Source organism: Anas acuta, chromosome 2, assembly GCF_963932015.1.
Source record: "Anas acuta chromosome 2, bAnaAcu1.1, whole genome shotgun sequence".
NCBI lineage: Eukaryota > Metazoa > Chordata > Aves > Anseriformes > Anatidae > Anas > Anas acuta.
The window spans coordinates 33,887,095-33,901,295 of record NC_088980.1 but is presented as its reverse complement, the minus strand read 5'-3'; the positions used below and the strand labels follow the sequence as shown (position 1 = coordinate 33,901,295).

The 14,201-nt window shown below is 41.2% G+C and overlaps 1 protein-coding gene across 3 annotated transcripts in view; it reads left to right on the top strand.

Moving 5' to 3' along the window:
- The window catches only part of IGF2BP3 (insulin like growth factor 2 mRNA binding protein 3), a 110,322-nt gene that overhangs the window by 78,856 nt on the left and 17,265 nt on the right, over positions 1-14,201 (top strand). For all 3 annotated transcript variants that reach the window (XM_068674186.1, XM_068674188.1, XM_068674187.1), the window contains 2 exons: positions 1,579-1,714; positions 3,460-3,591. In XM_068674186.1, coding sequence (XP_068530287.1) covers positions 1,579-1,714; positions 3,460-3,591 — 268 coding nt within the window. The remainder of the gene's footprint in view (positions 1-1,578; positions 1,715-3,459; positions 3,592-14,201) is intronic.

The window sequence follows — 14,201 nt, the reverse complement described above, 5'->3', positions numbered from 1 at the left end:
ATTTGAGTATTCTGGACTTGAGCTTTAGCCAGAAAAGAGAGAATAAGGTTTATAGGCTGTAACAAAAAGATGTGTGAAGAAATGTTGGGGCAGGGAGGGAGTTTGCTGCAGGAAATAGCTCAAATGAAAGCAAAGAAGTTAGGAGTGAATGAGATGCATCAAAAAGAGGTAATTCAAAATCAGGTGAGAGAACTTGAGGTCTTCCTTGAAGGTATGTTAAACTTTTACAGAATTAATCTACGAAAAAGAGAGAAATCAACTGGTGAAAAAGCACCAAAATGGCAAGTGTTTCTCAAGAATAGGCTTTGTAAGGCCAGCATGCTCACTCTAAAATATTTATGCCAACACTTTTGAAAACAGTATGCAGGCTGTTAGTGCTGTTTCTTAAAGGAAAAATATATACAGGGTAAATGATATAATGGTTTTCAGTCCATGAAACAAACTTCTCTTTATAATGGTGATACAAATAATATAGTCTGTAAACAATTTGTGAAATTAATAATCTTCCTTAATGCTTTACATGCATTAAAATCTTGGACTTTATCTTACTCTTTTTGCTAAGCCTAAAATATCTCCATGAAGCTGCCTGGGTTTATCAGTACCTAAAAGAGAGCATGTATGCCCATTGGTTCTGTTTCATTTAATTAGTCTTTCTCCTGATCTCTCTTCATTTAGGCTTTGGGTAAGCTTGTCAATAAAGTTAAAGTAAGGCAGCTGGTTTGGGAAAGTTTCCTCTCTTACTTGGGGTGTTGCCCACCACTTTTCCTCCCTGAGGCAGTAACTTGGTGTCACACTGGAAACTGAAGGATTGCTTTGTGGCTGCATCTTGTGCTTGCTGCTGCTGGATGGAGATGCATAGGTTGCCACACTGATGTGAAAGAGAGAAAGTCTGGCATGCTACTGTCTCTGCTCTATCTTCAGCTTCCTTACTTCTCCTGCATTCTGCTCCAACTCTAAATTGCTCACTGTTTCGCAGTACATGGGCACAGCTTCCCAGCCATCTTCTGTTTTATCAGAATGGGCCAGCTTAAGTTGCTTACCAAAGCACTGGAGCTTAATGCTGTAACCATTCCATTTCTGTGGGCGGTTAGTGGTGTTTCACAGCAAATGGCAACTTGCACACAGCTTTTTGTTCTCCCTTTGTGAGGATTTGGAGGCTCTCCTGCAGTTTTGCTGGGAGGTGGGCTTTTTCCCCTTCTTCCTTCAGGAAACCACTGTTGTTCTTAAGGAACAAAAGTTTCTTAGTCTGTTTCTAGGATGTCTAAAGTACCTGAAGCCCTCTGGCAGGGCTGCTCTTCAGCTCATGTTCTACCATCGTCTGCTATTTTCCATTTCATGTTGCACCTCAGTGCATCACAAGCATGTGAAGCCCAACCTTGCTGTGGCGATTTCTGTTGGGTTTGCTGGGAGGGTAGAGTTTCTCCAGATTCTCTGAGAAGTGTCTGAGCCATGTTGTGAGCTGATATTATGCTGTCTGGAGGGTAAACTCAACATGTTTGGATGTCCTCACACGCAGCTGATAAACCTTGATGACCTTCTGCTGTTTGCTAATTAATTGTACTTCTGTTTCCTCTGTAGGTTGCAGGACTTGACACTCTATAATCCGGAAAGGACCATTACAGTTAAAGGCAGTATCGAAACTTGTGCCAAGGCCGAGGAAGAAATTATGAAGAAAATCAGGGAGTCCTATGAAAATGACATTGCTGCTATGAACGTGAGTTGTCTTGTGTCATGGGCTCTTTTGGAGCTAGAACCACAGACGGTTTAGGTGTGATGGACCTCTGGAGGTCATCTGTCCCAACATGGTTTTTGCTCTGTCAAGGGCCTGTTTCAAGGCTAAGTGAGGTAGTGTAGCACCTTTATTACCTTTCGGTAATTACCTTATTACTTCCATGGGTAGAGTCCATAGTCTCTCTAGGGAAAATTTCTAATATCCAGCCAGAATTTCTCCCTTGCAACAACTCTGTGTCTTGCATTTACTCATTGGGCTTGTGTGTTTTTTTTTTTTTATTATTAATGAAGGCTTTCTCTGCTGATTTGAGTAGGGAAACTGAGAAATTCATTTAGGTTGAGGAAATGGATGACAATTTCACGTTTTCTTGTTGCAGAAGCCTTAAAATGAATGTGTTTGCTGATGTGGTTTGTGCTATACTGTATGTTTCTTAAAGTCATGATTCCTAGTCTCTTGATTTTAAAAGGATAACATACAGGAGATGGATCTCTGCTGCTTTTAATTGTTTAACTTAAGAAGGCTATATTAAGATTTTTCTTGATTATATATATGAGAAAATCAATCATCTTTGAATAACTGTATTAAAAAACAAAAAAGCAAGTAAACCACACCATGTTAGTTTGCCAAAGCATTACTAATGCATATTGGGAAACAACTGCAATTGTTGGTAAGCCATGAAAAGCTTCTTGTGTGCTAGTGTAACCAAATCTTATGGGCTAGGATCAGGCTGAAAATATTTTTCAACTTTACAGTAGTGTCATTTTCTAGAAATGACTCTTCCTTATGGCTTCACTACTGGGTGGAGAGAATATTCTCCCCACTTTGCTTCTTTTTCCCATGCTGTGCGAAGTCAGGACTCAAACTACACACGAGTACAAAAAGTTTTTATTGTGCTGCATTTTTGCTTCATTTAGTGAGTTCTGCTCTGCTACTGGGCAAAGGTGTGGTAAGCAGAAAACTACTTCAATTACTGGATGTATTTCAAGTTTAATTAGTTGTGGTTAGTAGGGTAGTTGGTGAAGTGTTGAGGTGTTTTGTTGATGTCTCATGCCTGGGTTATCTTGATGTCGTGAGATGGTGTCAGTCTCTAGCTGAAGTCTTTCTAAATCATAGCAGTATTACTGGGCAATAATTTGACAGAGTCAAAAATGGTACTAAAAAAACTTCAAAGCTGATGCTTTCCCAGCAAGCACTGGTGGGATTTTCATCTTATGCAGGCATGGAGGAAAGATTTCCTGCATGCAGGGAGGAAAGATGAGGTTATAGTGTAGGATATATGAAAAAAATGGGGCTAGTACGTAGGATTTCTCTGACTATACAGGGCTGGGTGTTTTTTAGAATAAAGCCAAAGTGATTTTCTCTGGTAATTTTTGTTCACTCTGAAAGTAAATGATACTATTGCCTGAATTTCTTGCTACGAAGCTTGTTATATATTTCATTCGATTAAGTTGTAGCAAGTGACTCTCAGCTGCCTCTCCTAGTACGGTTGTGTTTTTTAACATTATTGCTCTGTGCATATGTCTGGAAGTAAGTTTGAAGCTGAATCCTTGGGGTAATGGAGATGGAAAACGCTTTAAAGAACGTACTGACATCTTCTAAAAAGGTCTATGTCAAGTAGCATTTTTATTAAACTTAAAACTTAACTAAGTCAAAAAGTCTGTCAGCTAGCATTTTGATTAAACTTAATGGGAACTGTAAATCTAAAATAAACTCTTCTGCCATTGCAGCTTCAAGCACATTTAATTCCTGGATTAAATCTGAATGCCTTGGGTCTGTTCCCACCTTCTTCTTCAGGAATACCACCTCCCGCAGTGAGCGTTGCCTCCGCTGCTGCTGCTGCTTCGTATCCACCATTTGGGGTAAGGCAAGTCTCTGATTTCGGGTGGGTAGTGATGTTGGTCTGTACAATGCTGTTGTCAAATTACCTTGAAGATCTGGGAACAGTGCATTAGTAGCTACATTCTGTCAGTTTCCTAAGTATTTGACTCCCTGCTTGCTTTGTACACTGAAAATATTCCATGTAGCTGATGTTGACAACAGGCATTCATTGGTCATTTAGTGAAATGCTCAGTGAAACCAGAAAACAGTGTTTCTGGGAGAAGTATTAGATTCTGTTTTCTAGAGGACTCAAATTACTACACAAATCAGGTACGAAATGGAATTTTAAGGTTGCTGGAAGTTCGCAAGTAACAAAATGCTAATCTGCAATTGTTTTTCTGCTCACCTGGAAGGTAAAAAATGAGTTATGAAGCAGGGATCTGTATGTAGCAAAGATGTTTGATTGTAGTAGGTTTATAAAGGTACAAGCCCTGTTGAAATGAAGTATTCCTAACTATATAGGATTTAAATTACATGGATTAATCTCCAGAAACCTGTGATTTACTTGCCATGTTGTTCTCTAAGAAATAAGTGAAAAGGCCCAGTAGAATTGTATTCAAATCTAGTGCTGCACAGTAGTCATAAATGAGTTGGTTTTGCTATGGAGCAGAAGAGAATTTGTTGCATCAAAATGCCAGAGCCTTTCTGGAAAGAGAAGGCGCTCTGCTTGCAGGTCAAGAAAAGACAACGGACATGGAAGAGGAGGTTTTTCAACTTTCTTTTTTCAGGTGGTGGTTGTTGTTAGTAACTCGGTGTAAGATGAATTTTCAAATTGAATGCTTAACAAGTGGATGACGGAGCTTTACAAACCCTGATGTGGCTGACTTTGCCCTCGTCTTTGCTCAACAGTAACATCTAGAGAGCTAGGTCTGAGGCTCCATGAACTAGAACAGTGAAAATGCAGCACAGCACGCTGACCTGCATCAAACGACTCAAGTGGGCCTACATAAATTGCACTAAAGGGAAGTTGTTGCCTAAATATTTTTCCCAGAGGAAGAAGCCAAGAAAATGTCACTGAAAGGAACAGGGAAAATTCCACACTTGCAGCATTGTTTGTGGGAATGAACAGCTTGGGCGATATGAATGTATTATAAACTATAGTCAGTATAATAGTGGCTTTATCAGGAAAAGGTTCCAATGAGAACCACAACAGAAATGTGTTTATACCCAGTTAGCTTACTGCTAATAGCAGCGCCTCTGTGTATGACAAATATTTTTTCCCTCCCCACAGTTCCTTTCCAGTTTAATTAGTGGTAGACTAAACTAACTAAAGACCCCAGGTTTTGGCTTCATTGTATTGTGTAAAATGCCATCTGTTGTTGTAATGGAATGCCTCAATTTATTCTATTTAAGAGAAACTAGAGATGATTTGTTAACAGTATATAACTTTCTTTGCTTTGGTGGTCATGAAGAGTGTAGTTTTTTCTTGTTTCTTCAAATTTGCAAATTGCTTTACTATTCTTGAGAGCTTCACAGTGTAAGCCTATGGCTTTGTTCCTCACTTGTTTTGTTTTCATTTTTTTTCCCACTTTTTCTCTTGTAATGATTCTTTCTTGCTTTTGCTTTGAATACGCACCCAAACAGTGTTGAATTTGGCAATTTCGGTCTTACACATGTCTGTCCCTCTGTTAGTAGGCCACTCTCCCCCACAGATGCACCTTTTTTGGCCTATTAGGATCTCTGGAAGTTTCTGGGTTTTTGGAAATAGGATAGTGGTGGATAGCAGTACCATCTGGAAAAAGGTCACCAAGAAACAAGTGTTATTTTGTAGAAAATGTAGAGACTTTGGAGCTGGATGGACCTTGCTGTCTGAATCTCTCTGGCTTCTGTTCCAGGTAGTCAGTATGTGTGATAAGCTAATGAGGGACAAGCTCACAAACACAAAGAATGAGTTCTTATGGCTTTTGTGGATCTTGGGTCTGGTACCAAGAAAGCCCCTGAACCTGAAGCAAAGAGCTGCTGGAACACAAATGCATGAACAGTTGAAACTCCCACAACTTTATTTACTTGTGTATTACCTTATAGTAGGTTGTTCTGTGAGCTTTGGCAAGCCAGCCCCTCTCATGTGCTTTACGAGTACCTCTCCATCTCTGGGGTGAGGAAAACAAGGGAAACGATGAGTTTTGTCTTTTTTCTTTTTAAATGGATGTTTTTGGAAAACAGAAACTTAATTTTCTATTTTGTGTTCTACAAAAGCTCTTACCTCTTCTGTATGAGGCTAGTTTCTGTTAACTTCTCATTTTTTCTCATCTAACTTTTTTTCATTCAGTAATACATTTTATTTTTGAAATACAACTTTTAATACTGTTCAAATACAGTATTGGGGGCATGTAGAAGAAAAAGAACAAGTGGAAAGGGCTGCCTATATTTAGAAAAGTGAAAAAAAACTTGAAAGGCTAAAGGTAGCCACAGAGGGGGATCTAGGAGGGCAAATAATAAATTAAAAAAAAGTTTAAAAAAAGACTTCAGGGAAAGAAGGTCTTAGAAATGTTAATGAAGAGATCAGAGGGAGGCTTCATGGCTGTTTGCCTGTAAGCTATTAGCAAGTTCCTTGTTTTAGCAAAGGTGTTTGGGCAACCCAAGACCCTTTGGCTTGCTTTAAGTAATGCCCTTGTATGCATAGTGCTGGTAAGCTGGCATTGAGGATATCCCTGTCAGGCACTTGAAAATAATTTCTGAAAATACTGCTGGCACCAGGGTGTAGTAAATATATCCCACTGCTGTTTTGCTTATTTTTATCAGTGTAAATTTGCTCAGGAGGTTCCCTCATAACCTAGAGCCTCCTGAGAGCTGTGAAGCTTTTTTCTCAATACGTTCAAATGTATGTAAGGTATTTTCTTCACCTTAACATGGAGGTAGAGTTGCAAGTGTCCCTCCCGTAGGTCAGAAGAGGTAGGTGGGTAGGCTTGGGGCATTTACAGAAATGTTTCTCCATATGCAGTTCATCCTGCAGATGTAGTATTTTCTAGGCACAAGGTGTTGCAGTGAATTTGTGTAGGATTTGACTCCCAAAGAAACTGAGGTGTTGTCTTAATTATCTAAACAAGCATCTGTCATATTCCTGTTGTTGCTTTTTTACATGGGTGGAAAGAGAAAAATCCTCACCATAAACAGGTTTGGGTTTTGTTCCTCTGCCAGAGCTTAGAGTGACAAGTCTGAACTCCCAGCTACACAGCCATAGCCAAGTATTCCTAAATTCAGGTTTTCAAGAGCTTGGAACTGAGTAGTTTGGGAGGTCTCATTGAGCTGTTGAGAGCTGTGTGGTGCTTCCTCCTTTCCATCTGTCCACGTGGAACTTCAATACATATTAAATAAGAGCGTGAACACTCTTCTCCACCTGCTTCAGCATCAGTCCAGCATCACAGCCATGGGAGATGTTCATGTTACCTGTGTTGGATTTAGCTCTTTGGCCTGAGCCATGTTCATGAGAGCAATTTTCACCTGACCCAAGAGCCTCATTCTCCAGGGTCAGTTTCCACAGTGATTCATCGGAGTCTTATTACAGCCTTATCTAATTTAGGTTACCAGATGTAGCTTCTGTCTCAGAAGCTGGTTGTTGGTTTACCCTCTGTCCTGGCAGTAGAGTGCATGCAGGAAGGCACAGGCTGTCCTTAGGATCTGTCTGGCTGTAAGCGCACGTGTGCAAGCACGTGGCTAATGGGTCTGAGCACCAGGTCTAGTGCCAGATAACCATTAGGTTTGTTTATTTGCTTATCACTAGCAACAGTTCTTTATATTGCAAAGTCCAGGCTCTGTTTGCCTGTTCAAAGCACTCATTTTGTGTAGTCATTTGAAGGGGATGCAATGGCATTGCATATTTCTATTATTTTGAGTTTTTTTTGTCTCTTCTTGTAAAAATCCAAGATGTGTGCTTTCTCTGTCCTCCTAAAAGACAGGCAAGGAATTGTTGGAACATCTTAAGATAGGAGGAAAATGTAGGAGTTAAGCAATGTATCAGTTGGTTGAGAATATTGAATTAAAAATTCTTGATGCTGGTAAATTCATGTGATTTTACTCTTATGATCCTAATATGATATCACTAATGGCTTTCTTGATGACTGTGTACTCTTGTGTGACTGAACTAAGGACTGGTGGCCTTTCCGTTCCTGTTTGTAGTTGATGTTTTGTCCAACTGCTTGTGGGTCTGAAGAGCCACCGCTTTCTGTTTACCCTTAAATCTCTCTCCTTAGCTCTGCACATAAATGCTTGTGTGCTGCAGTTCGGACACAACTACCAACAGTTCTGTTAGTCTGCCTCCTGTCACTTGTAGACATGTCATGAGCTGAGCACACAGAACTGGGTTGTGTATGAGAAGGAAAATTAGGTTCTGTAAAAGTGAGTACGCCCGTGCTTACATTTTCCAGGAGTTGCGTTACCAAGAAAAGTGTTTGAGAAGTATCCCAGACAAACTGCTTCAGATAGTGCTGTACTGCTCGTAGCTGTTGTGATGAACTTTCTGTTTCTGTTTTCTGAACTTTGGGGAGGATCTGAACGTGCTTGTCTCACTAGAATAAAGAGTTGTTCTTGTGTGAAGCTGAGGAGCTTAAAGCATCAACCAAACAAGAAATCCTTGTCTTGAAGTCCAACGATGTGCAGTCATTCAATTAAATATACTTGGCCAATCTACTGGGGTTAAGTGGGTTGCACCCTTTCTCTTATAATTGAATTGTTCTGCTTAATTGTACATCTGATTGCATTTTTTTTTTGGTAGCCTTTGGGTCTGAAAGTTGGCATCCCAAGGGATGGGGGAGGGAATTGGGAATTCATCCTGCCCTTGAATGTCCTGAAACACTGTGGTAGAAGTAATGCTCCTGTTAAAGGATCTCTGACACCTGGTAGATGTACTGAAACACATCAAAAGGTGAGAAGGAAACAGCTTTCCTCCTCAAGAGGAGGTCATGCCAGCTGGACTCCTGCATCCACAAGTTCCTGTAGGAATCAGCTGGGTGTCTGCTCTGTGAGAATTAGCTGAGGTGAGGAGCTGCTCCTCTGCTCACAGCACAGCCACCTTCTGTACTGGCAGTTTTGCACACCGACAGTAGCTGCTTGGAGCTCCACCCTCAAAATGCATTTTTCTAACCTTTTCTTTAGCCTCACAGTTAATTTTTAGTTTGTGGGATATGCATAGAGACTTCTGGGGGTGGGGGGAGAAGAAAAAAGCAGTTTCCTACAGTAAACAGAAATCAAACCACCTTTCTCCAATGACGAAGAATCATCCTGTGCAGCTGGGCTTAAGAGGTTGCTTTCCTTTTTTGCCATCTTTTAAGGCTTTTTGTTGCAGGTGAGGAACGTGCCAATGGGAAACTTTCTTAGAAGATGTTGTGTTCAAGACAGATTCCTTCTTTATTCTCCAGTAATGTTCAGAAATAAAAAAGAAGAGTTCTTCTATATCACGTAGATGTGAGAAGAAATAACTGTATTGTGCTTTTGGCAGGAAAGAACAGTAATTTAAAATGAAAAATTGCTTCATTGAAGGGCCTTCATTTGATGCCCTGAGCATAGATGAGAGAGACAAGGAAGAGGAAAAACTGTCCTATGTTTCCAGGTACTTTGACTCTTTCTTGGTGGAGTTGGGCTCCTTTGGATGTCTGAGTTTGATAGGATTAGCCTGTGCAACTGTTGTGTCTGAACTACCCAGGGGTAGTAATGTATGTACATCTATAATTTGTGTAGTCTAAGTGGCTTTGCCCTAATTTGGTTAGCTAGTTAAGCAGTAGATGATTTTGTAAGGAGCTGTCCTACAGCCAAAAGAGGATGTGGTTTTGAGGGGGGATGAAGGAGGATTTGGCAGTGTTTTCACAAAATGGTTTTATATCAGTGAAATGAAAACCATACTTGTGCAGCACACACAATCTTGAGCAGGGTACTATAGGACAACAGCACTGTCTCAAAAATAAAAAAGCTACTAGCCCATCAGACTTCTTTTTGAGATTGTAACCTTGGTGCCTTGAATATGCCTTTCCTGCTTAGTTTTCTAAATTTATGAACGAAACTTCTTTGACACCTAAAAAATGTGCTCCAGGTTGCATAATGGTGTGGGATTGTTCAATTGGTAGAAAAAATGGTTGGTCCTCCCACAGCTCCTCCTGTCCTGCAATGCTGTGCTGGCGGGGGCCCATGTCGGGAGTAATCAGAAACTATTCTGCCTCTGGAGATGGAGTGGTCCCCAGTGAGGGGGATGGTGGGGAGCAAAAATGCAGCTGGCACTGTATGATGCACAAAAATCTGTCAGGTTGATGGCAGGCATCTTTTCCAAGGTGTTGAAGTCTTCAGCTATTCTTAATAGCTCTTCATACAGTTCTGAGGCTGTCATAATGCAAAAAGTGTCTCTGGCTAACTAGGAATGCACTGTTTTTAAAATAAAAATGGTACCTTCCTCCCTGCAGTTTTGGATACTTGTATTTTTCTTTGTAGCTCCCTGGGACCAGAGATGAGAGCTTGTGCTGGTGCCCTGCTCCCGTATTCTTGTGGTGGGGAGATTTCGGTGATGCTTGTGAACATCTCAGACTCCTGAACTCTAGCTGAAACTCTAATTAACAGGCTCAGCATCTTCTGAATATTAAGCTAAATTAGAAGTTTAATTCCTTAAGGTACCAAATAATACTTTGTTAGTACAGTGTGCTGAGCTCCTTCAGGCCAAAACCAAAAATAGGTCAAGTCCTCATTCTGGTGTAGCTGGCTCCATCTCTTGTTTGTTAAACGTGATGGAAAAACAAGTGACCTCCCTGTGTTTTCACAACCTGTTTTCCCTGCAGCTTCTGAGAGCACTGCCTTCATAAAGCAGAAATGAAGGATACCTCTGTCTTTCAAAGTCATTGATTTCATGCGTACCTTTGAGGAGTCTGCGGTGTCCAGTGGCTGATGCGTCACAGCCATGAGTTTTGCAGTGCAAGTGCTTTTATACATAAGCATCACTTTTGTTTTAGTGGCTGTGTGGTGTTAGAGCACTGAATACCTAGGTTTTCTGCTTGTGGATGACCAGCAAAGTTCCCTCTTATGTAGTTGCAGAATCTGTTCCTTGTGCTGATTTTTGGTCTTGGCTATCTGTTCAGAACAAAAGGGAGCAGATTGCTTTTTTTGGCATAGTGGCCAATCAGATTTTGCAAAAACAGGGTTCATGCCATGTTCAGAAATATGTCAGACCTGTTCCTGCTTGTGAAATGCCTTATAACCAGCCTGCCAGAAAATGTTCCCTCTCTGCCTCTGCGATTGCTATCCTCCCTGTTCCTGGCTAGGTTTCCATATTGGAACCACTTCTGATGAGTGTAGTCGTGGTAGCGACTTCTAGTAGTATGAGGAGATCCCCTTGGCTTGCCAGGTAGAAGATCACGGTGATGAAAAGCACTCAAGTTCAGAGCCAAGAAGTGGAGTGAGTACTACTAAGAGGCTACTCTTAAAATCTTGCTTATTTTAGGGTATGGCTAGTGGGCAACGATCAGCTTGGTCTGTGACGAAGCAGTAATGCCCCTGGGGGCAAGAGCGAGTCGATTATACCCAGTACAGTGTGTTGTATTGATCTGGGTGGTGGAACAAGGTGGTGTCATGAGCTCCTGGCCACACTAGGAGAAAGTTGCTGCAAGTGTGGTGGTGAGGCTGCTGGGGGAGCTCCTTGTTGCAGCTGGAAACCTCTCACACCCCTCCTTGCACCAACTTGGAGCTCATGGGAGGACGCAGCCATGGGTGAGTGGTGGCAGTACTGTGTGTGGATGGGGGAGGTGGGTGATACTTCAGTGTGTCCAAAGCTACGCCAAAAATGTGCATCACTTCTAAATTGTGTTTTGCTAGCTCTTTGCAGACTGAATTCAGCAGTGAGAACTCTCCATTACCTTCTGGTTGGAGGCAATATGGCAGAAGCTTTTAGACCTGTAGCACAAGCTTTAATCTCTTCTAAATAAATGCAGAAAGCTTGGGGAGTAGGGAAGCTTAGGCTTCGGTTTCTATTAAACTGGCAGCACTACTTCAACTGATGTACGAAATGGTAACCCAGAAGGTATTTTCAAGGGTGTTATAAAGCTTTGGGTCAGATTAGGCATATCTACCAGTACTTCATGCTTTTCTTAACGAGCCTTTTGTTTCTAATGAAGGCTTAGTTTTAGTGTTAGCATCAAAATGAATACAGTAGGATTTCTTCCACCAGTGTCAAAAGCTAATTTTATGTTAATGCATTGATTCTTACTGGAATGTCTTCAGGGATACTTGGCTTAATGTTGGTTTTCCCCTTTCTGCAAACTTTTATTACTAACTAAATAAGAATGCTTAGTGCAGCTCTAGGCCAGAATAATTCTTCACAGGGCATTGCAAAAACATGGTTTAAGTTTTGGCTTTGGATCTGGTAGGGGATCTGAAGAAAATGGTACATGGCTTCCTGACAAAGCTTAGGGTATTTGAAGACCAAGTGAGTCGCTGGAATCTCGGTCCTGCCTGATCGTGGCAGTTGGGAAAGGGAGATGGGAAATGAGAGCTTCTTAAAGCAGTTATATTCTAGTGTCTCTTCTTTACTGAGTGGATTTGTTTAGCTTTTAACAACAACAACAAAGACCAGCAAAAGCAATAACCCACTCTGCTCGATGGTAGACAAACATTGGCTGAAACTGTTTCATGCGGTCTTAAAATAGTTCTTATTTCCCTCACAGCTAAAAACTGATGCTGGCTAGAAATGGATAACATGACTTTGTGACTTAAAATAAATGCCTCATCCGAAGGTAATTCATTTGCAGCACATTTAGAGTAAATGAAAACATATACTGGGAATGCAGAACAGGCTTAGAAAACAGCGATCTGATTCTGCTCCCACTGACGTCTGGCACAAAATCCTATTTACTTCAGTGGGTGCAATATTTTAAAGATTTACAGCCTTATCCCAAATGTTGCAATGGATTTACCAACCACATACGTTTGATGGAGCAAGGGGTCTGTGGAGACACTTAAAAAGATGACTGGGAAAAAAATTCATGCTGTTGGCAGGCTTGTAGAAAAAGACGGAGATTAGTGCTCAAGTTAACATGAGGGACATAAAATGAAACCCATTTCCCCTCACTAGCCCTTCAAAGGGTGGGAACACACCCATGCTGGCTGAAAGCAGGAGAAAGGTTTATCTTGGGGAAGAACAGAGGAGGCAAAACTCCATTTAAGACAAAAAGACAATGACAAAACCCATGACCAGTCCCCAGATGTGATGTGCAGTCCCACAGTTTTGTTGGTCTGGGTCCTCCTACTTTTCCCCACCACCATCCATCTGAAGAATCATCTGTGATTTTTGAGTGTTCATTCTTGCCTGGCCAGGCTTCGGCTGTTATGCAAGCGTGAGAAGATGATAAATGCTGCTTCTTCTGATGCAGTAGGTAAGGGAAATGCTTTCCTGTTCATGCAGTTTGCAGGACCGATGCGCTGGAACTGTGTTAAAATAAGCTTATCCCACAGGAAACCTTTGGGGCTCTACAGATCTTTTTAAGTGTAAAAGCAGTTTCAGGTAGGTGTAGGAAGAACCTGCAGATTTGCCTGGCTGGGAGTCTTCAGTTTCTAGCTGTGGTGAGGAGTGATGAGGCCTTGCACTAAGTGTATACCCCAGTGAAGGGAATAACCTCACCTCAGCAGAGGCTCTGGAAACAAAAATAACCATTCCGTGCTGAGCCAGGTTGCTCAGGTGGTAGGGAATGGTAGTAGAGAAGTGCTTCTTCTGGAAAAATGCCCTGGAAAAATCTCTAGGGCTGTGGAGTCTGGGTGGAGGGATGGGACCATCCTATGGTGCCTGCAGTGCAGGGGCTCCAGGCAAGCAGCAGGTGTTACAGGGCTTAGGATCAGATTAAGTTAAATCTTGGAAGGAGGTGGGAATTTAAAATAGAAGTAATTTTAAAAAAAATAAAAAATGGTGTGGGCTGTTACACGAGGGACAGATAGCAGAGGGCTGGGGCTGGTGTTCGTGAACTTGTAGGAGGTCTGGAAGGAAATGCATCCAAGCTGCTAGGGGAAAAAGAGCTGGGCTAGTCTAAAATGTTAGTTACTATGTGCAGGAGTTGCTTGGCTTCATCCAGCAGTGCAACTAACTTACATCTGTGTGTTAGATTACTGCTTTCAGTCATGATTTAAATGAGCAAGCAGGAAATGTGATTTAAGTCGACTTATTTCATTTTACATCAGTACTTCAGTTACCTTTCTGAAAGCCTTCATGGAGCCTGTAGCACCACAGCTACCTTTTGCTCACATAGTGAATCTTTGTGTTTAGACAAATATTCAGGTTAGTTGGCTTTTGTTAATATATTTGCTCTATTTTCTGTGTGTTTTTTAAATGAATGGTGCTTTTCGTATTTGCTTGATTAATTTTTAAGTTCTAATTTTCATCAGGCTACATTTGGATGGAAATTGGAATCCAATTAATGAACAAAAATGGCATTTAAAGTTGTTTTCGTTAGTTAAACGTGCTGGATATGGATGAAAAATGCTTATTAAGTCTGTTTTTGTTTAAAGCATGCTGATTTTTGTAGCAACAAAGCGAGTATTAGCAGCTGTTTATGAACCAAATTAATTGTTTCTGGTCAGCGTGCTCTTGAAGAATCTGTTTCTTCGAACTAAGAAATCTCAGTTTCCGGAGTTG